Source organism: Eptesicus fuscus, chromosome 12, assembly GCF_027574615.1.
Source record: "Eptesicus fuscus isolate TK198812 chromosome 12, DD_ASM_mEF_20220401, whole genome shotgun sequence".
NCBI lineage: Eukaryota > Metazoa > Chordata > Mammalia > Chiroptera > Vespertilionidae > Eptesicus > Eptesicus fuscus.
In genome coordinates this window covers 44,830,584-44,852,687 of record NC_072484.1, presented here as the reverse complement: position 1 = coordinate 44,852,687, position 22,104 = coordinate 44,830,584, and the positions used below count along the sequence as shown (strand labels likewise).

General features: G+C 42.5%; 1 protein-coding gene across 1 annotated transcript in view; it reads right to left on the bottom strand.

Moving 5' to 3' along the window:
• Window positions 1-1,997: 1,997 nt before the first annotated feature.
• LOC103303601 (uncharacterized) overlaps window positions 1,998-22,104 on the bottom strand; it is a 30,387-nt gene continuing 10,280 nt past the window's right edge. Inside the window, exons 6-15 of the mRNA XM_054724292.1 lie at window positions 21,110-21,252; window positions 19,281-19,436; window positions 16,073-16,471; window positions 13,687-13,785; window positions 9,975-10,214; window positions 8,555-8,692; window positions 6,686-6,803; window positions 4,831-4,973; window positions 3,596-3,748; window positions 1,998-2,523 (exon numbers count right to left, since the gene is read on the bottom strand). Coding sequence (XP_054580267.1) covers window positions 2,119-2,523; window positions 3,596-3,748; window positions 4,831-4,973; window positions 6,686-6,803; window positions 8,555-8,692; window positions 9,975-10,214; window positions 13,687-13,785; window positions 16,073-16,471; window positions 19,281-19,436; window positions 21,110-21,252 — 1,994 coding nt within the window. The 3' untranslated portion in view covers window positions 1,998-2,118. The remainder of the gene's footprint in view (window positions 2,524-3,595; window positions 3,749-4,830; window positions 4,974-6,685; window positions 6,804-8,554; window positions 8,693-9,974; window positions 10,215-13,686; window positions 13,786-16,072; window positions 16,472-19,280; window positions 19,437-21,109; window positions 21,253-22,104) is intronic.

The following is a 22,104-nucleotide window of genomic DNA, read 5'->3' as shown; positions in this document are numbered from 1 at the left end:
TCGATATACTATATCACCTGTATTAGCATTCTTGAGGTTATATTGATACATTTTAAAAGCCTAGTAGGGGGAGGAGTTTAAGTTAACAGGTGTGAATTTTGTACCCTTTGAGTATTACTGCTTCAACCCTGACCATGAGATTTTCCTGATGGACTGACAGAAAATGTGTGATCAAACTGGGTAGGACTGTCACTAAAAAAATAAAAATAAGGTCTAACTTTGAAGCCTTACTCAACCCATATCAGCAGATCATATCTGATAACCCAAGGCACTTAAACCCACAGTCCAAAAACTGGATACTTGAGGAAGGAAAACACTATAAAATAAATTGACTGAGGTGAGCAAAATGGGGGTAGCGGCTGGGAAGGGGGAATGTGGGATATCTGTAATAGTGTCAACAAATAAAAAAAAAAAGAAAGAAATTGACCAACCTAAATATGTGAAGCAAAACTGTTACAACCGACATTTTATTTTTTTATATTTTTATTGATTTTGAGAGAGAGGAAGGGAAAGGAAGAGAGAGAAACATTGATGAGAGAGAAACATCAACTGGTTGCCTCCGGTGGGACCCCCTACTGGGGATCAAGCCCACAACTTGGACATGTGCCCTGACTGGGAATCGAACAGGTGACCTCTCGGTGTATGGATCAATGCTCAACCACTAAGTCACACCAGCCAGGCACAACAGACATTTTAAATAAGAAAATAAAAGAAGATAATAGTGATAAAAAAGTAAACAATTTAAAATGTTTTATAAGAAAACACAATTATTAAAATAAAAAGAAAATAGATGAGGACCCATAATAGTAAGATTTATAAGGAAGCCAACGACATCTAAGATCAAACTAAAAAAATCGACAGCATTTCTCTATTTCAGAAATAAATAACTAAGACATACTACAAAGCCCTCCTAATTAAAAAAAAAAAAAAGGCAGCTTGTTCAAGGACAAATAGATGGAACTACATTAAGGGCGTAGAGAGAACAATATGTATGGGAGCAGAAAATACTATAAATATGTTACTGCAAATCAAAAGCACATAGTTGTAAGGGTAGAAATTAGCTACAGAAGGGCATGATTAACTTGTGTTGAAATGTTTATAAACTTCTATTTGCATATATAGAACAGGGAAGAATATATATCATTGTTAACAGTAGTGATTGATGGGTAGTGGAACTGTGAGTGACTAATTTTCTTTGTATACTTTTCTAGTTTCCAAAGTATTGCCATAATACAAAAAAAAAAAAAAAAGTGTGTGTTTTCAATCTGAAAAAAATGATGTAGGGAGATCTGCTTTTCAGCAAAGGGGGTAATTGAGCTATGTCTGATGACATGTGATTAACTAGAGGGTCTTTGCTTCCAAGAAGTGCTTGGTGTGGGTTCCTTCCTGGTTATGTGTATGTTTCAGAAGCAAGGGAAATGGAGGGGACTGGGCATGTTTCAGAGATTTGGCTCCAAACTCAGTCCTGAAGCTCCCTGCTGAGCCTCTGAACTCATGTCAGGTTTATGGCAAAAAAGATTTGAAGGAGTGATTTGCCTAAGGGACTGTGTGAGATGTGGGACATGCAAGGCTGTCTGTGTGATACTGCCCGGGGGACACTCGTTCCCCGCTGTTAGGAGACATGGGTGGCTAGTGTTCAATGTAGCATCCACCCCTGGCCTTGTGTGCAGGGGGCCTAGATACTGGCATCTCCAGCTGAGCCTGACAGTGGTGGTGGGCACCTCAATGATCTTTGAGATCGTTGCAGAATGGAAGGGCATGTGGAGGGCTGATTTGTCAATCCTTGACATGTTCCTAAAGATGCCCACAATGGGCACAGACTTTGAGGACTGCTGGCCATCTTATGGCAGGTAGGTGAGGGCAGAGTCTTTGAGAGGGAAGAGCCCCCCAAACATTCCAGAATAAGCATACCCTTCTCCTTCCCAAACTCCACTCATCTGAAGTCTCAATTATTCTCAGCAGCCGTGGAATATTCAGTAAAGACATTCACAGACATCCTAGGTGCAAACACTTTATTTTGGCATTCATGCACCACATGCACCAATTTGGTCCTACAGAATCTGAATCAAGGCAAGGTTGGCAGAAGGGAAAGGAGCACCTGTAAGCAATGGCATCTCTTTATGGAGAAGAGAACCTGCCGCAGAACAAGATGCTGTTGGTTTTGTGGTGCCTGATGAAGAAAAGGAACGGGTGGTCTGCACAGAATCTTGGCTCTATTCTGCTGCACCGGGAATTCCTGACGACGGCAGTGGCTGCAGCCGCCTCTGTGCCTTCCTCATTGACCTCTACAAAGCACTTGTGTGCAACCTTGGACACGGGCACATTCTTCTTAGTTGACATTCCAGAAAAGTCTGCCTTGGTTTCCTCAAAAGCATCAGTCATTCCTAAACTTCGAAGAAAAGACTCCAAGTCATAGCTCTCCTCCAGTTTTAACCGGGGAAGGAAAACTTGAACTTTAATCTCACTCATGTTTTCTGGATCTGTCCAAGCTCTGAACTTCTCATATGTAAGTGCCTTTTCCACCTGAAATAATGAAGAGTCAAATCCTAAAATCTAGATGACAATAGCCTGGTGTAAACCCCTTTATCCCATCCCCCATAACATGCAACTAGATGCTGAGTTCTGATCCAAGACAACCTACAGAGATTGTCCCTACACCAAGATTTCCCCTCAAATTCTTATCTTTTCCCTGTTTTGTGGAACCAAGAGTAAAACAACTAGAAAACACCTAAGACAATGGGAGGTGTTTTTTTTTAATCCCTCTATATCAAATTCATTTCAAATATTTTAATATATTTTAATAATCAGGCAGACCCCACCCTCAACATCCTGCGCATTGGTGTGCTGGAGGAGCCGGCTTGTATATCTGGCGACAGTCAATTGTTAAACTCTTGGTAACCTAAACTTAGCCAAGTGGAGTATTTGCATGAAATCAGCAAACATTATAAATGAGGGCTTCTTCCATTGCCCAGGGATCCAGACAGCCAGCACACTGTTGGTCCTGTACCATCCATCTTACAAATTTACCTTCCTCCTGAACTCTGTTCCTTTTCTGTCATGGGAAGAGGGCTCTCTGCTCCTAAGATACACTGCTCACCTGTACTCTTGTTACTCAAAATGTGATCCATGACCAATAATAGCACCTGTATCACCTGGAATCTTGTTAGAAATGCAAAAAATCTCAGGCCATAGCCCCTAGTCAAAATCTTCATTGTAACGAGATCCCCGGGAGATTTGTATGCACACAAATGTTTGAGGAACTCTGCCCAGATCAATCCTGTCCTTTTCTAGTACTTCAATTCAACAGTTATTGGGCCCTCAACTAGCCCCTCTCTTCAGAATAAAGAATAATGAATAATTCTCCTAAATTCTTGGAACTCTCCTTAGCTTCAACAATTTGTCCTTACCCGCAATTCCATTCCTAGATATATACTCAACAGAAATACATATACACCCCCACCAAAGACATGCAATAGTGTTCATCCAGTACTCTTTGTAATAACCCCTAATTAAAAACTCCTCAAATGCTATCTGATGGATGGCCTTAAAGAAAGGAGCTAAGGCTGGATCCACAGACTCATTGCCCAGGGCTTACCACTGCAAGATCAATGTCTTCATCAGGCAGCAGAATGACCATGCTCAGCTCCTCCCCCGCATAGGGCAGCTCCAGGACCTGGCTTTGCACCTCCTCCACACAGCCCATTTTAAATTTATCATGCTTAAACATCATCTGCACTGTCTTTTTTTCCTAATGAAAACATGAAATTAAAATCAGGTTATTGAAAAATGAGCACAGTTCACTAAAAATATATCTAATTCACAGAACCCCTAGGTACATATAAGAGAATGATTACTTCTGTGCATTTATGCTGATAGATACAAAAATCTTCATTATTACATATTAGTATTGAGTATAATATGCTCATGCCCCAGCAGATCAATTATAACCAGATAAGAGAATAAATTGTAAAATATGGACAGACATAAAACTCTCTCATTATTTTTGGAAGGAGTTTAGGTTTTCTTTTTTGAGAAAATGCATAAAGAAGCACTCCCAGAGACCTTATAATTAAAAATTATTTTTCTAAGTTTAGAGGAGAACTAACTAATATCAGGTCTTTGGGCTGGAGGATCAGGTTAGAGAAGATGTATAGGCCAGAGGAAGTTAGACTTTTATTCTGAAAAGTTGCTCAATTATACAGTTGATTATAGTTAATAAAACTGTATTGAATACTGGATAATTGCTAACAGAGTAAATTTCAGGGCTCTCATTACACACACAAGAAGGTAAGTATGTGGAGAGATATGTTAGTTAGCTTTTCACTATGCATATTAAATCATAATCTTGAACACCTTGAATATATACGATTTTTAAAAGATCCCCCCAAAATTAAAAATAAATATTCAGCCTTAACATCTGTTAACAACTTTTTCCTTGTGCTCAGAGCTGCATAGCCATGGATTCTAAGGCAATAAATAGGCACAGTTTTCCATGACACTAAAGAGGTGTCTAAGTAAATATAGGCAGTGATAGTACAATACAAGCATAACTCCAAGGCTTAGAAGAAATTTTCTTTCCATCGCAATAAAGTGACCAGGGATAGAAGGTCAATTTGAACAAGGACTGAAAAAAGGAAACTATCAATAGAAAAATTATTTTCATTTTTCTCCTCCCTTTTCCAGTAACATATAGGAGGCATGAAATACATTCAGAAATGGGTCAACAATCAAAATAGTGTGAAATAAATGATTGATTTTTTTTCCCATTCACAACCATTCCCAGTGTGCTAGTTTAAGAAAATAGCATGTATCTGAGATCGCTGTCCCTACCTGGTTGACTTTGAAGGGCATCCCCCTGGTGTGCTTTCTGTCGAACTGCTCCTTCCACCTGCCTTTGAAGTAGATCGCATTCACCAGAACCAGTTTGGTCAGTGGATCAACGGTGCCAACACCCAAAATCTCCGAAATCTTACCTGTAAAGAGCAGGAGAGAAGTTTATTGCTATTTGGGGGAGAATAAATATTCTTTTACAAAAATCCCCTTGACATAGAACACTGAGGCTTGGTTAACAGCCAGGCTGGAATCCTGTCTTTTCGGCTGCCTGATGACTCGGGGCGATGATGCTTCGGGCAGGGCACCCACACAGAATACTATCTGTCCTTAAGCAGCAATCCTGAAAAAGGCCGGTCAACTATCATTTTGCCCTCAATTGACAGATGCAGAAATTCAGGTTCAGAGCATTTGCCTGATTTTTTTTTTGCTAAGGTCACTAGATGGCAAGTGACTGGGCTGAGAAAATAATCCAAGAGACTTGATTTTAACTATAAGCCACTCAACCTTGGCATCATAATTTCTCAACCATGCCACTGTTGACATTTTAGGCCAGATAATTCTTAGCTGAGGGGAAGAGAGCCTTCCAAAGAATGGGAAATGCAGCCTCATCATGGGAGAAGGCAGGCTTCCTGAACAGGGTGAATGGAGCAAAGGAATTAGGGGGATGCAATGAAGGAGCCCAACTTGTTGTTCAATGAAAGTGGGGACAAGGTGATCCCCAAAGTCCCCCCAGCTCTAATATTCTGGGAAAACATGTGGGTGGCCAGCCTGATGGAAGGAAAGGTGTGAACAGCTGTGGAGGGGACGCCACAGGTGAAGGAAGGTGAGGTACAAAGCTTCTGTCTTCGCCAGTGACTTACAGCTGCTCCAGCTACTGGGGAGTGAGAGACCACCGCACATAACACCTAAGAAAACATGAAAGGCTCTTCCCTTGCAACAGTCATTATTTTATGGCTTTCAGTATAATCGTGATCGTTGCTGCTGCCTGAGATGGCAGGGATGCCACAAAGATTGAATGGATGGAGTAATGAGTGCTGGGTGGCCACCTGGAGAAATGAATGACTGAAGTCCCCATGGTTTGGAAGTCTCTACATGTTAGCTATTTAGAGTGCTTAAAAGCATGTCCGTTTTCTCTGCACTCTAATCAGGAACTGGCGGAACTATTTCTGCTGAGATTGAACATGGTTTGGACAGGGGACTTTGCAGGCTCCGCACAGGCTGTGGTTCCTGAATCTGGAGCAGACTCAGAAAATGTCACCCTCTAAAAGCAAACTTAGCCACAGCCTCTTGACAAAGAAGGAGCAGGCCAAGGATGAAACCAGAGCTGTTCCATTACCACAGGGAGATCACGTGAAAGGTGGCCCTATCTCAGCTGCCACCCAAATCGGATGTAATCCTGCCCTCAGAGTGGGGCAAGGCTCCTCCCCGATAGTAGACAAACAGGGCCCCCATCAGGATGCATTTTTCTGGTATTTTCTAGTAGAGTCCAGGGGGGAAGGCATCTGAGACCCTTACACCTGGTTTAAATTTTTATTTGTAATCACCACTCTGGGATCTGATTGTTAATTGCAATCAGAAAAGACCTGCAAGCCCAAGAAAAATCACAGAACTGCATGGCTGGCCTGAAATCACAGCAAGCACACACACACACACACACACACACACACACACACACACACACACGCTGGCCTGAAATCACAGCAAGCACACACACACACACACACACACACACACACACACACACACGCTGGTTACAAGGTGCCAGTAGCAACACTGTGGAGGTCACAGCCCGGGCCCTCTCATCTCCTATTCCTTCGCAGCTTCCCAAGTCCACTGAAATGAAATCTCTCACCTTCAGTCTTTTCTGCCACCCAGTCGTTGATGTGCTTCCTGCATTCTTCGGTGTCTTTGGCAAAGGACAGCTCCTCCAGCTCGGCCTGATAGAACTTCTGGCAGGATTCCTTAAAGGCCTGCAAGCACAAGATACCGAGTCCGGCCCCCTGCAGCAAAGGTCCCCACGGTGGGAACACATGTTTTTTCTGAACATGTTTCTAGCCTAACTGCTTGCACAGCTCATCCTGCACATTAACACTCATTCATGCAGTTATGTTGCATACAAAAATGCACAGACCACCCACTGGGTGCTGGACACCAGGGTGAAGACATGGCATGAGACCAGAGGTGGCTCCCAGTCTGTGAGAGAGATGACATACAAACACAGATAGAAGATTTCTTGAGAACATTGAGGGTGGCAGGCATGCACCAAAGAGCCCATCATGAATGCCCATCAAGCACTTAAAAGTGTGTATTGAGTTTCTGTTTGATTTTTCTGTCTCCCTTCCCCCATTAGGCACTCTAACTTTAGTTACTTATTTTTGCATCACTGGCACCAGCCCCAGGGTCTGATTGGGAGGCTCCATGGCAGAACTAGGTTATCAAGAAATCTTACAGGTCTCCCAGGAGTGGAATGTGACTGTCCTAGATGGGTGTGTGTGTGTGTGTGTGTGTGTGTGTGTGTGTGTGTAAGGGATTAGTGGGGAAAAACACAGGGGCAGGGGATGAGCCTTGAAATGTAAGGTGGGATCAAATCAGGGAGGCCCTGTACCCAATATAGTAAAACCCAAGGATAACTCACCTCACAAAAACTTGGTCTCAGATATAATGTGCCTGGCAACTGGTGCCTATCCTCCGCCCATCTCCTGTTCTCAAATAGTTTAGCTTCTACAGAAGAAAGAAGATGTAGAGAGAAGAGCCCAGCAACTGAGAAAGGTGGCAGGTGGTTCCTTGTGTCCCCAATATTCCCCAATTACAATATTCAAAGATTAGGCTGATGTTCAAAATGAACATTGTTTAACCAGTAGATTCCTGGAATCATGCTTATCGTAGATTCTAGAAGACCTAGCCTGCTGAAAGATCTCCAATGATTTTTATGCCTAGTGCAGGCAACCTCCACGGGATAGCACCCACAAGCAGGGATGTATGTGAGTCCTACAGAAGAATCCTGGGAACTGCCAGCCAATAAGATGGCCAGGCTCATCCTGACCAGTTCATTTATCTCAAGATAGCATCTATCTGCATATTACGTAGCATCATTTTTTGGACCTCACTTACTGAGTCATGGCAGGCTTTCTTTCACTGGACAAGGAAACCCTGGAATTATAAACTGCAATCAATAGGAACTACTCAGATCAAGGGGGAAAGAGTCTGGATGTCAAAGGATGGACATATTGAAATTAAAGTTCAGGAGGAATATACCAGAAACAATTTCAAAAGGACATAATTCAGAAGCCATCATAAGATTCAAAATTATAATTACAGAGGTATAATTCTAAGCAAATGTTTAAGGCAGTAGAGTTATACTTTATCTCAGTTCCTCCTAAGTTTCTATTTTATTTTCAATTTCTTGTTAATCAATGTGTTAGCACTACTGCCCTGGCCCTCGTGGCTCAGTTGGTTGGAGCCTTGTCCAGTACACCCAAAGGTCACAGGTTCGATTCCTGGTCAGGGCACATACCCAGGTTTCAAGTACAATCACCAATCAGGGCTTGTGCGGGTGCTATCTATTGATGTTTCACTCTCACATCGATGTTTCTCTCTCTGTGTCTCCCTCCCTCCCTTCCTTTCTCTCTAAAAGCAATGTCCTCAGGTGAGGATTAAAACTAATAATAAATAAATAAAATGTGTGAGTACTAAATAAATAAAATGTGTGAGTACTACGTACCGGAAGGAAATCGCAAGTCTTTTCTCCAAAGAGTCTGTTGGCAGTTCTGAGCAAGTACTGGGTATCAGATCTGTTAACGTCCGAGAGAAGTGCCTGGAAACCTTGGTGGACATCACCAGCCTTGTTCAGACAAAGTGCCTGGTAAGAGAAAACACAGACTTCTAACATTGCCATTTTGCTCCTCCAAACAAATCTCCGTGCTGAAAATCACAGCGGATCCTATTTCGAAATGAGTTTGCTTTCACCAGTCAGCACAGGGTTTCTCAACCTCAGACTACGGACATTTTTGAACCAGTTTCTTTGTTGTTGGGGCTGTCCTGTACATGCAGGATATGCTGCAGCATTTCTGGCCTCCACCCACTAGATGGCAGCAGTACCTCTCAGTTATAACCACCAAATCTGCCTCCTGCCTCCATTGCAAACCTCCCCCCTCACTCCTCACCCCAGGGGCCAGGAAGGCAGGATGTGAAAACTCCGGAGGGAGACCGCACACAACAAATAGGTGGCTGGAATGGATCTAGCCTGACCTGGGAAAATTTCAAGAATGAGCAGAAATAAACATGAAAATGTCTCACCAGCAATTTTACTGAGGTTCTCCACCCCAGACTGTGATTTAAATGTCAAACCAGAGTGAAAATTCAGGTTGTTCCTTATCAACCAACAACCCCAGCCCAAAGCCTCAGTTCTCCCGTGAACTGGATGAAACAACCACGGAGATTCAACTGGATGAAACAACCACAGAGATTCAGACAGTAGACACGCTTCTGTACACCCTGACATGACTGGCAAAGTGACGAGCATAAGCAATTTTCTGGGTCGCTTTCACAAGACGATCAAAGAAACTAAGACACAAAGAGGTTAAGGACTCCTTCCCTAAGGTATCATCCTCTACTTCGGTGTAGCTGAGGTCACACAGAACCCACATCAGATCAGTCAGATCATATATTCCTTCTAAGTGACTCCGGATAATAAAAGTCCACATCTTCCTCCACTTGGGCACAATCATACACTAGAAATAACTTGTTTGACAAAAAGTTCATTTACATAGCTACGTTTCCATTTGAAATGTGTTAGCAAAAGTTAAAATATAATGAAGCTTAAATTTTGGGCCTTCTTACGGGACAAAATTATAATTTACCTTAATTCTCAAAGATACAATTTTGCTGTAGCATGCTGATGCTTTATCCACAGAAAATAACCTAAGACTTGATTTCTCCCATAAACACTAAGAGGAGATTCCCTGTCCCTATACAATTTACCTGCTCTACCTATGTCTGCCCTTTGTCCATCCGCAAGTGTCCCCCTTCCCACCTACCAGCCACGCTGGCTTCCATCAGCTGGGATAGATATGAAAAGACCAGCCCTGTGGAAGCAGAGAAAAAAACATGCATTGCTCTTCCTTTGTGGCAGGCACACCTACCTGAGACATCTGGGTTGCAGTGTCTCCTTTGGCCCCCATGAAGACCATGGCCAGGGCAGAGGAGATGCTCAGGGGAGATAAGAACACATTCTGTGAGTTGTCTTCTTCACCCAACATTTTTAATAAGTTGATGGCAAAAGTGCCATTTGCTTCCCCAAAGTCATCCATCAGGGAAGGTGTGTTGATACCGAGGGAAGGTCTGTTGATGGATGATACCAAAATGGATCTTGCCCAATGAGTCTAAAAAGGAATTAATTTCAAGATTAAAACAAATTAACACCTTTGAGTACCAGTGCCACTATTCAACTGTGTCATAAAAACACAACACAGAAGCACATTAGCCAAACCCTCTGACACCGGGTGTGGTCGGCAGAATAACCCTATCCCTAAAGGCATCCACGTTGAATTCCCCAACCTGTGACTACATTATCTTATGTGGCATGAGGAACGTTGACGATGACACTGAATTAGGAATAATGCGATGGGGAGAGTCTACTGGGTGATCCACGCGGGCTCACTATAATCACAAGGTCCTTACAAGAGGAAGGCAGGAAGATCAAAGTCAGAGATGTGATGATGGATGCAAAGGTCAGAATGATGAGAACCCAGGAACCAAGTAATGCAGGCAGCCTTTAAGGGCTGCAAAAGACAAGGAAACTGATTCTTTCCTTGGGCCTTCAGAAAAATAAAACAGTAACTCTGAGGACCTATTTTGGACTGCTGACCTCCAGAACTGTCTGATACTAAATTTTTGTTGCTTTCAAGCACCAAATTTATGGTAAGGTTTTACAGGATCGATAGATAACTAATATACTGGTTTACTCACCAAGTAAATACCAGAGCTCATAACTGATCCCATCCTTAGCAACGGGACTTCTGCAGAGGCTCGGACACTCTCCGAGACCTGCTGACTCCTAATCTCATCTGTACACTAAAGCTGTTAAGAGGATTGGAACTTTACACAAAATGGACCTTGCCCAATGAGTCTAAAAGGGAATTAATTTCAATATAAAACAAAATAACACCTTTGGGTACCAGTACCACAATTCATCTGTGTCATAAAAACACAACAGTGTGATTTCCAGTCCATAAAATGAGTTGGCATTAAACTAGTCTTCCCTTTGCAGGTGAACAGACAAGGTCAGGACTCACAGTAAGGTCTCGTAGTAAGAGTGGCCGAGTCGGCCGCAAAAGCAAGCCTTCTGGTACCAAGTGTGTGTCATCTTCCTCTTCCTGGGGGCTTTGAACACCTGCCAACTCGCTGCTCCACTCCCCTTCCTCACACACACATCCCAAAGTGAATTTGTTCAAAGCGCACTTAAGCAGACCTTTCCTTATATGGGCTTGGGGAAGGAAATGAACAATAAGTGCCATAATTCCCGACTGCGAGCTCCCTCCCTAGGGGAGACACACAGACATAAATGCATGGTTTCAAGCCAGCCAGGGGCCCTGCAACAGGAGGATTTACAAAGAGCCATGGAAGACCACAGAACAGCAGAATGAATTTACTCTAGCAGCCCCTGTGGTGAAGATGAGCGGTGAGCTGTCCCTACAAGGTGGGGCAAAAGTTTCTGTAAGCTGGTGAAAGGGGATAGGTGAATTTTAAGGCTGTGGCCATGGGATTGGCAGGTGCAAAGAATGTAGCAGCGGGACATGTTTGTGTGTGGCCAGGGAGTGGGTCTGTGTGGTGTCCTCACAGGGACAGCGTGTGGTGAGACAGGATGGGCCCCTTGTACCAGGTTTAGAAGTCTGAACTTGAGCTATGGGCTGGAAAGCCATGCATGGTTTTTACACTAATGCTTTACAGGAATATATTGGAACTTTAGAGAAATACTGTGGCTCACCCTATAGTATGAAAAAGAGGCTGGGGACCCAGCTGGTGGACCACTGCCATTGATCAGTACAGTTGAATACAGAGGAAGCTCACGCACTAGAGAGTCGGAGATGGAACTGCCCTGCTGGGGGACTGATCATATCAGGGCAGGGAGCCACAGAAGTCAAGGATTACACTGAAGCTTCTTAAAAGACAAGAGACCCAACGTGGAGTCACTTATGCGAAGCCCCACATCGCCAAACCAAGACTTAATATACAGTTTCAGCTCTCCCAGAAATGGAATCTTAAAGCAGTGGATCAGGGATCACCTGATCAGCACTAGTTAGGTCATCTGCCCAATAGACCCCTGCTGGCCCTAAAGGAAAGTAACTGCAATAACCAGCCGGCCTTTTGCCAGTCTAAGTTCCTTGTCCTGGTCCCTTCTGCCTACAAAAGCCTTTCATTTCCTACAGCTCCTTGGAGCTCCTTTCTGTCTGCTAGATTGGATGCTGCCAGACTCAAACTGATCTTTTGCTCAAATAAACTCTTAGAATTTTTAATGTGCCTCAGTTTATCTTCTAATAGACTGCAAACTAATTATGCTGGAACCACAGGAAGTTTATCTGAGGAGCCAGCACGGAATGGGGAAGGTGTACATTCCGGGTGACATGTGTGGGACACACCGCACCAACAGAACAGAACTATGACAGCCAGGGCGTTTGCCAAGGTCAGCAGGTGACATAAGGTGAGCACAAGTCCTAGAGGGAGAGCTTGGGCACCACAGCATCCTGATTCCAGAAGAGTCTAGGCAAATGGGATGATATTACTCAAAAGGTACAGTGGAGGCAGAAGACAAGAATGTCACCTCGTTCTGGAGAATGTCCAATATTTGCAAGTAGTAAGAGGAAGAAGGCAGGGACTGCCACCCAGCAATCCGGGACATTCTGGGAGATCTGGGAGCCTGTGTGTGTCTGGGGCGAAGGGGGAGGGAGGGAGTGAAGCTGGGAGGCAGGCGGGAGGAGGGGGCAGGCAGGTAGTGAACTTCGAGGCAGTTTGGGCCAGAAGCAGCCTCAGCAAGGAGAGGGAGCAGGGGCTGGAGCTACAGGGCTGAGTGGCTGGGAAGTGAGGACTCCATTCCATTAAGTACTTGGCTGCTGCGAAGACAACAGGTGAGGGCGCACCTTCTCAAGTTGAGAGAGAGAAGCCCGTGAAGAACAGATGAAAGAACGGAAAAATGGACAAAGAATGGAAGAAAAATAGAAAAAGAAAGGAAGGAATCAGAGGGGGAGGGAGGGAAAAAGGGAAGGAGAGAGACAAACAAACAAGCTGGATCGCAGAAGGACAGTCATGGGACAGGCATTTGCGCGGGAGGTGGCTCGCCCAGCACCCCGGAACTTGCCCCAGGAGGCACAGAAAATCCAGGCCAGGGTGCAATTAGCACTCCAGTTTTCCGGTTGCACCCTGCGGCTCCTCCCACTCACCTCCCAATGTTCCCGCCCACCCTGCTGGGTCACCTGCTGCTCCTTCACTGCTGGCAAAGAGCAGGCCACAGTGTCCCTCGCACCCGGGGACCACCCTCTGACCCAGTCGCCGCTCGGCAGCGCTCGGGTCCCACGCCCCCTGCCTAGGCGGACACGGACCGCACGGTAACGCACCAGACTGCGTGGCGGAGCCAAGGGCGCGGCGGGGACCATGGCGACCCCGGTCCAGTAGCAATCCGGCCGGGTTAGCCCTCGCCACCTTCCCCCTAGTCCTCTCCACCCCTTCCTCCTCTAGCGTCTGCCATATCTGCCTTCCTCCCTCCCTCCCTTCTTCCTCCTCCCCGCCCTGCGCCCGAGCTTCAGGCCAGAGGGGTCCTCGTGGGAACCTGAGGTCCCCAGCGCCTCCCAGCCCCGGTACCTGGGAAGTTCGTGCTGCGGCTGCTGCTCCTGCTTCTGCAGCTACTAGTCCAACTTGGAAGATGCTTCCCGTTCGCTCAGATTTGCTTCCGGCGATGACTCACCGCAGTCCGATTGCACCGGCCTGAGCCGTCTGACTCCGCATCCCCAGGCTGGAGCCCGGGAGGAACCTGAGCGTGGAGCTCACCCTCCGCCCAGGCACGAGTGCAGATGGGTTGGCGGGGGAGCCTAGTGTCCCCTCCTTCACCCAGCGGGGGATTGGTTCATTTTCCTGTGTTAGTATGCGCAGAATTCCTGCTCAGTGTGTGCATGCAAGAAAAGTTTGGACTTTGAGACTTGCTTTTGAAAATTAACCAAAAGCAAAACCAGACGTGAAAAATGGTTCCTAAAGCCATTTGTTTCCAAACTGCGTAGGGTACCCCATTAAAACAATTGTTGAGCATACACCCCCCAGTACCTATGTGAACTATGTGTACTAATATGTTAACTATTAATATATGATGAACAGCATAAAACACATCAACAGAAATTAAAACGAATACAAAATAAAAATTTTATTAGAAATACACTTTTTTTCTGCTTACAAAAATTTAAAAATTTAATGAGACCAGTGTAATCAAATATTTGTTTGTTTGTTTTTTTATTTTAGTTTAAGGCTTTGAAATAGTTAATTTGAAGACCTGGTTTTAAGTTCAGTTTATTTCTAAACTTGCATCATTGATGGCTGTCAGGAAGAAAGGCTGCTGGGGAAATGGGTTGATTTAAATGGAATAAAAGTATATTTGGTTCTACTTAATAAATCTTGACACTTTATTATTTTTTTTCAATCCATATACTAATTGTGCAAATATTTCTAGTTGAAATCTCACTAGTAAAAAACCATTCATCCTCTTGAAAATCAGTTCTTTCTGCAAGATAATTTTTCTAAATGTTGTGTTTTTAACATTTTTACAGTTTGAAGCCCACCAAATGTTTTCTGTTTGGAAGATTTTTATGAAGTTTTGGAATATATGAGAGCTTTAATTTTTTTTTAGTAATAAAATCATCTAGTGATGGAAAAATACACAAATAGATGTTCTTAAAATGATCACTCCACATTCTTTAAAAAAATAGTTGATTTCTCATTCACAGACAAGAAGCACCTTTACCTACAGGCAACTTAATGCCCCAGGGCTGAGATTCAGACTTCTTTGAAGGTATGGCTGACACAGAAAGGTGCTGTCTGCCAGTGGCAAAGAAATTTGCCGGAGGTCAGAACTAGCTCACAGAAGCTGTCTGCCATTACAGGAAGGTGTGGGCAATCTACAGCTGGCTTATGGAAGCAAAATGCCAGGCAGCAAAATCCCCACAAGTGATTTCTTTCATTGTGACTTAATGTGAGATGTTTCATAAAGAGATGATAAAGTATCATATATATTAAAATTTTCCATCTTTGTAGCTAAGACATAGTCATTTGTTTAATACATTTTCTTGTACTAATTTATATAATAATATTCAGGTCTGACCCACTCTTCCACTTGTTAAATAAAGTCAAACAAGCAATCTAGAGTGATACAATCAATCTCTAAAATTAGAATAACTGCTGGTGAGACTACCAATAAGCAGTTTCTATAGAGCCGAAGCACTCACCTAGGCTCTATCTTGTTGCTTCTTCTCCCCTGAGACCTCCCTTTGTTTCATATTCCCAGCTTTAATAAACATACTCTAAAAATTACTTGGACTTGGACTGTGAAATCTTTCCTGCACAAAGTCAAGAACCCATGCATTACAGGCCGGCCCTGCTCAGAGCTTGCTCCTTTTCCGGTGACACTAATATCTAACATGACCAAGACACATATGTGAAAACTAAGAAGCCAACATTGGTACATTGCTGTTAAGTAAATTCCAAATTTCATTTGGCTTTCACTAGCTTTTCTATTGATGTCAACATTGTATTTTTAAATAGATAACAGAAAAGGGGGATTTAATTTTCCAGTGGTAATTTATGAACTATCAAAATTATACTTCTAAAAAATTCTTGTTTATCAATATATCGTCTTTATAAAGATTTTTCTTCATTAAATGATGCATGTGAAACATAAGTGATAATACCATGACCAGAGAGCTCAAGAATTATAAGGCATTCAGTTGAATAACATAGTAGTTCTGAAATGTAAATAAAAGCCACATTAAGAAAAAATGTTTAGTGGTAGAAATAAAATTTGCCATTCCTTCTAGCCATAAAGATATGACGGTATCACTAGAATGCATTATTTCAAGATTGATTTGCTAATATTCAAATGTGAAAAATATCTAGACTGCAAACTAGTTTTTATTATAATTGTTTTTCCATCTTATGATGCATTTTTCACATCGTCTTGTTTGATGAGAAGGAAGCAGGCTTAGGGGGAGCAGAATCTACCGTAAAAGAGAATGCTATTGGTTTTGTTGTGCCTGATGAAGAAGAGGAATGGGTGGTCTGCAGTGAATTCAATGGATGGGAGTTTAATTCGAAAACCCACCTCACTCCCACTACCAGCTGCAGCCTCGGTACCTTCTTCATTTATTTCCACAAAGGACTTGTGGAAAACATTGGACAGAAATAGGTTTTTCTCTGGGGACATTCCTGAGAAATCAGCCTTGCTCTGGCTAAAGGCATCGCTCATCCCCATGCTGCTTAGGGCTAACTTGAGATCATAAGACTCTTCCAGCTTGAACTTGGGAAGGTGCAGTTTCACATCATACATCTCCATCATGTCTGCGCTGGTCCACTCACTCAACTTTTCATAGGTGGCGGCCTTTTCCAGCTGCAGGTGTGGAACAAGGGAGAAAAAGTCAGTAATTCCAAAATGAAGTGGGAAATATTGGTTGAGTGAGATCTCTATATAATTGATGGATTATGATTACTCCCATTACCCAGCGTAACAAAACACACACGTATGGAAATTCTGTGTCATGACATCCGTCACATGGTTGACCTACAGAATCTTTGTTCTGTAGATTGATGGTTCTCAGGATGTAAGAGAATTCTATCTTGATTCAAAATGAAAGTACTTCTATGATAATATGCAAAAGATGAAAAATACACTCAGATACATAAAATAGATGTAATTTACATGTTGTCTACATAAAAGCATATACTATAGGACAAGTTGTATGCCAGGGCACAAAAACCATTCATTTTATTAACATGGGAGACAATTTTTTTTAACATAAAATCCAAGATAGAATAAGATGTCTATAATCACAACAGTATGAATTTAGTAACCATAAACAATGCAAAGAAAGAAAGAAAAAAACAAAAAAGATAGGGAAATCTCCAAATCTTAAGAGTAATGACTTTTAAAAATTTATTGGAAACATTGGTTAATAAACTTACATAGGTTTCAGGTATACAATTCTATAATACATCATCTGTATATTGTATTGTGTGTTCACCACCCCAAGTCAAGTCTCCTTCCATCACCATCTATCCCTGAGTAATGACTATTTTTATAGTGATTTTGAGGGTGCTTTTTCTCCTCTTTATGTTATAAATTTTAAAATAATAAATATATATGTATGTATATATGCATATGTGTATGTGGAGAAAAACAGTTTTTGAGATTTTTTAATAACCTGTTTGTTTCAAAGTATGTGCTTTTGTTACTTTGTGAGTGTTCTAGACCAAAGTTTTGCTGTCAATGACATACTTGTAAATGACATCCTAATATATAAAAACCCTGGGTCCATCACATCCACAATGACCAGAGGCTCCACCAACCGGAAGTCAGTCCTGCAGTCAGCGTTGGGTTGCCTGCGACCCATCACTGACTACTACAGCTGCAGGCACAGTGACCCAGCACTGACTGCAGAGGGGGTTGTGACTCAGGCCCGGAGAGAGGCCTGAAGAGAGAAGCAGGGTCTGATCTGTAGCCTCTGTGGTATCTGTTGATCAGCCCTTGCCTCTCTCTTTCTTTCCAGGCCTGGCCAGCAGTTGAGCCTCCATTTCTCTCCGGGCCTCCACCGGGGCTGCTGATCAGCCCTGCCTTTCTGATCAGGCCCCATTGATAGACCCAGAGACACTGACTAGCATAGAAACTGACCAATCAGAACCAAATCTGGGTCAACTGTGAGAAGCCAATGGCTGCTTAGGAGGCAGAGCTTTTGACGCTGACTGGCATAGAAACTGACCAATCAGAACCAAATTGGCCAGCAGAGCAGGGCAGTTGGGGGAGACTGGGCCAGCAGGGGAGGGCAGTTGGGGGTGATCAGGCCAGCAGGGGAGCAGTTAGGTGTTAATCAGGCCAACAGGGGAGGGGTTAGGGGGTGATCAGGCTGGCAGGCAGGCGAGCGGTTAGGAGCCAGCAGTCACAGACTGTGAGAGGAATGTCCCAGATTGGAGAGGGTGCAGGCTGGGCTGAGGGACAACCCCCAGTGCATGAATTTCGTGCATCTGGCCTCTAGTACAATAATAATGTGACAATATCTTAAGTTCAGGAACCTGCACCATTAGGAAGAAAGGCTTATCTTGGAAGATTGTGAATCTCACGGTTTAGTGTCCACATGTGGTCTTATTTTTACCATCCTCTCCTCTTTCAAAAATTTTATGATACAGTGGAAAAATATTTTCTACATAATAGCAGGACCCTGAAAACATCTAAGTATAAAAAAATCTAGCACAGATAAAAAATTAGGCACTGTGCAAAGAAAGACTGGCCACTTGCTGTGGAGAAATCAATGTTCAATTTAGACATGCAAATTGCTCAGGCATGTCATCTGACCAAAGTTATATCAGGCTTAATAGAAATTTGGCTGATAAATAATACTTGAAGATGATACTTATATAGACTATTTCTTCTGAAGACTGTTTACATGATAAAAATATGTTTACAATTTTTGGAAGTAAATTTACTGTTTTAAAATGTACATCTAATGCTACTTTAATGCAGGTTATTAAAAAATTAATCTCCCACCCTAGACAGTTTTGCTCAGTGGATAGAACCTCGGACCATGGACTGAAGGGTCTCAGGTACGATTCCGGTCAAGGGCTAGTAACCTCAGTTGCAGGCTTAATCCCCAGGCCTAGTCAGAACACGTGCAGGAGGCAACCAATGGATGTGTCTCTCTTACATCGATGTTTCTCTCTCTCAGTCTCTCCCTTAGGAACCTGCACTCTTAGAAAGGCTTATCTTGTAAGAATGTGACTCTTCTTACAAGGTAAGATAGGGAGGCTTCCACTCTCTCTCTCTCAAAAATATCAATGGAAAAATACTCTCAGGTGAGGATTAACAAAAATAAAATAATAATAATAATAATAATAATAATAATAATAATAATTTCCCATTAGGTAGGTCCTGCCAGAGGGAGAGACCTGAATGATCAATCCACACAACTTTTTGACTGACAAAGAATATCTGTATCTGTTGTTCGTGTTGCTGTTTGTGGGACTACCCCAGGCTGCAGGTGTCTATCAATTACTGACACTTTCTAAGAAATAGCCATATCATCCCTACAGAGTTTTGTAAAGCTGAAATGGTATTGGTTGCCTTCCTCTACAAGTTAGGAGACAGAGAGGCCATGTTACATGGGGGTAAACACCAGAATCATCTTCATGTCAGACAGATGATGTCTTACCTGATCCAGCCCATTGATGTCTTCTGGCAGCAGTATGAACAGGCTGAGGGCACGGCTCTCATAGTAGAGTTGAAGGCCGATTGCTTGTGGCTTTTCTATGTGAAAAACGGGAAGCTTTTTTTTCATCAACATCATTTGCACTGGTTTGCTTGTAGTCTATAGAAAATAAGTAGCAAAGTCACTGAGGAGGTGTTCCACCAAATCCTTCATTCTTTATCATCACTGGTCCCCAGGAGTCTGGGGCATGGGCCAATTTGTTGATCCTCTGCTAAATACTAACTAAAGTTATTCAGACTTTGCTTTCTGGAAATATGTTTTCTACTGGATAGCATCATTAACAGGTGATATGGGAGTTTCATTCTCTAACATTATTGTGGCAATATGTATATATCATAGTTGCTGATTCTATCAAACACTTAAAAGAATATATAATCTTATGCAAACTATGTAAGTGCCAATGATTCAGACACTGAATAAAGTGTGTTTCAAAGGCAAACATTTTGAGAAAGTGTTTCAGTATCATAAAAATGGAAATTCACTAAGAGAATAAAGAGATAAGCAATAGACAAGGAGCAAATATTCCTGATAAAGAACTGGTATGCAAAATTTACAAAGAACTCTCAAAAACTCAGTGGTAATAAAGACAACCCAATTTTAAAAACAGGCAAAAGATCTGAACAGACACCTCCTCAAAGAGAAAGAGAAAGAGAGAGAGAGAGAGAGAGAGAGAGAGAGAGAGAGAGAGAGAGAACTGAGATTATGGTTTGAGACTCTAGGAGTGCCACTCTAGGACATGTCAGTTTCTCTTATTTACATGAGTCAATGCTAACACAATTCACATTTTACTGGACGTAGTTTGGAATGCTTTCCTTTCACTTGCGACTGAAAATTTCTGCTGAATGTACTAAGGTGACTATCTAGCTCATTTCTGGTTAGCCTTTCCCATTATTATCCCACTGATTGGGAACTGCTTGCTGCATACATCCACAGGATTTCAGCAATAGGTCTTCAGCAGCACTGTTTGTATGAGATGTCCCACCCCAGAATTAAACAACTTTAGAAAACTTTGCCCAATCAGTTCCTTTCCCAGGAATCTGGAATGAGATCTATTAGACTGTCTTGCGAATGGAAGAGGTGTGTGGGTAGCCAGGTTCTGCCATTGCCAACTGGGAAGAAGAGGAAGTTAGACTTCAACTTGAGAGACGAATGATGGGAGAAACAGGTGAAAAGATAGAGAATGAATCCTGAAAACATTTGGATCCTTGTTTCCACTCAAGTCCCAAGTTCCAGCCACCTGCCGGCCCTTGGATTCTATGAGATGTATCTTTCATCTTATGTTTGTTTCCATTTTTGCTGTAGTGGGTTCCTAGTACAAAAACAAGTGTGCTATGTCCTAGCACGAATAGAAACCTTATTGAGAGAGGTGATATTTTAAATTTTTATTTCTTTTTTTTTTTTTTTGGTAGAAGATAGTATAAGTTTAGCAGAACAAAAACAGAAGTAATAGTGAAGACTTTCGGTTCTAGTAGACTTCTAACTTAGTCACTTAACCACACTGTATTGCTCACCTGGGAAATAAATATAACTTATTTCTCTAGCTTACTGTAGTTGTAGTGAGGACTGAATGATAAAATACGTGAATAGTCTATTTTTAGAGAAAAGGAAATTTCAAGGTGGGATGAAACAGGGAATGCTCACTTTAGCCATCTGTGCCCTAGTAAGAGCCATACTTTATAAGAACATATATTTTAAAAAAGGAGTGAATTTAAAATAGGATCCCCTTTACAATGCCACATGAAAATCCATACTGATTATTAAATGATTCCTACCTTGTTTATTCTGAAAGGCTTTTCTGTGGTGTCTTGGACTAAGAATTGATGTTCCCAGGTTCCTTTAAAGTAAAGGGCATTCACCAGGACCATTCTGGTTGCAGAATCTACAGCATCATCAGGTAGGAGATTCAGGATTTTTCCTACAAGAGAAAAAGGACAAATTTCAAATGGTATAGTTAGATATCGATGAAATACCACACTTACAAAAATGATGATTATGAAATATTATAATCCAAACCAGGAAGTCATCTTTTAAAAAATATATTTTTATTGATTTCAGAGAAGAAGGGAGAGGCAGAGAGAGATAGAAACATCAATGATGAGAGAGAATCATAGATCAGTTGCCTCCTGCATGCCCCTTCCCAGGGACTGAGCCCTCAACCCAGGCATATGCCCTGACCGGGAATCAAACTGAGACCTCCTGGTTCATAGGTTGATGCTCAACCACTGAGCCACGCCAGCCAGACCAGGAAGTTAGCTTTGGGAGAATACTATGAACAGTTCTTATTCAAATTTTATCGGTTGTTCCAATAACTTATGTTTCTGAACTAGAAATCGATCCAAGATCTCAAGCTGTGTTTAGTTGTCATTTCCTCTTAGTTGTTAGTCCTTTTTAATCTAGGAGAATTTCTCAGTCAATGCTTGTCTTCCATGACCTTGATACTTTTGAAAAAGTTGTGTAAGAATGTCCATCAGCCCTAGCCGGTTTGGCTCAGTGTGTAGAGCCTTGACCTGAGGACTCAAGGGTACCAGGTTCGATTCCAGTCAAGGGCACATGCCAGGTTGTGAACTCGGTCCCCAATAGGGGGCATGCAGGAGGCAACCAATCAATGATTCCCTCTCATCATTGATGTTTCTATCTCTCTCTTCCTCTCTGAAATCAATAAAAATATATTAAAAAAAAAACGAATGTCCATCAATTATCAGTTCAAATTTGTCTGATGTTTCCTTAAAGATAATATTTAGGTCAAGGATTTTTTTAGAACACTACC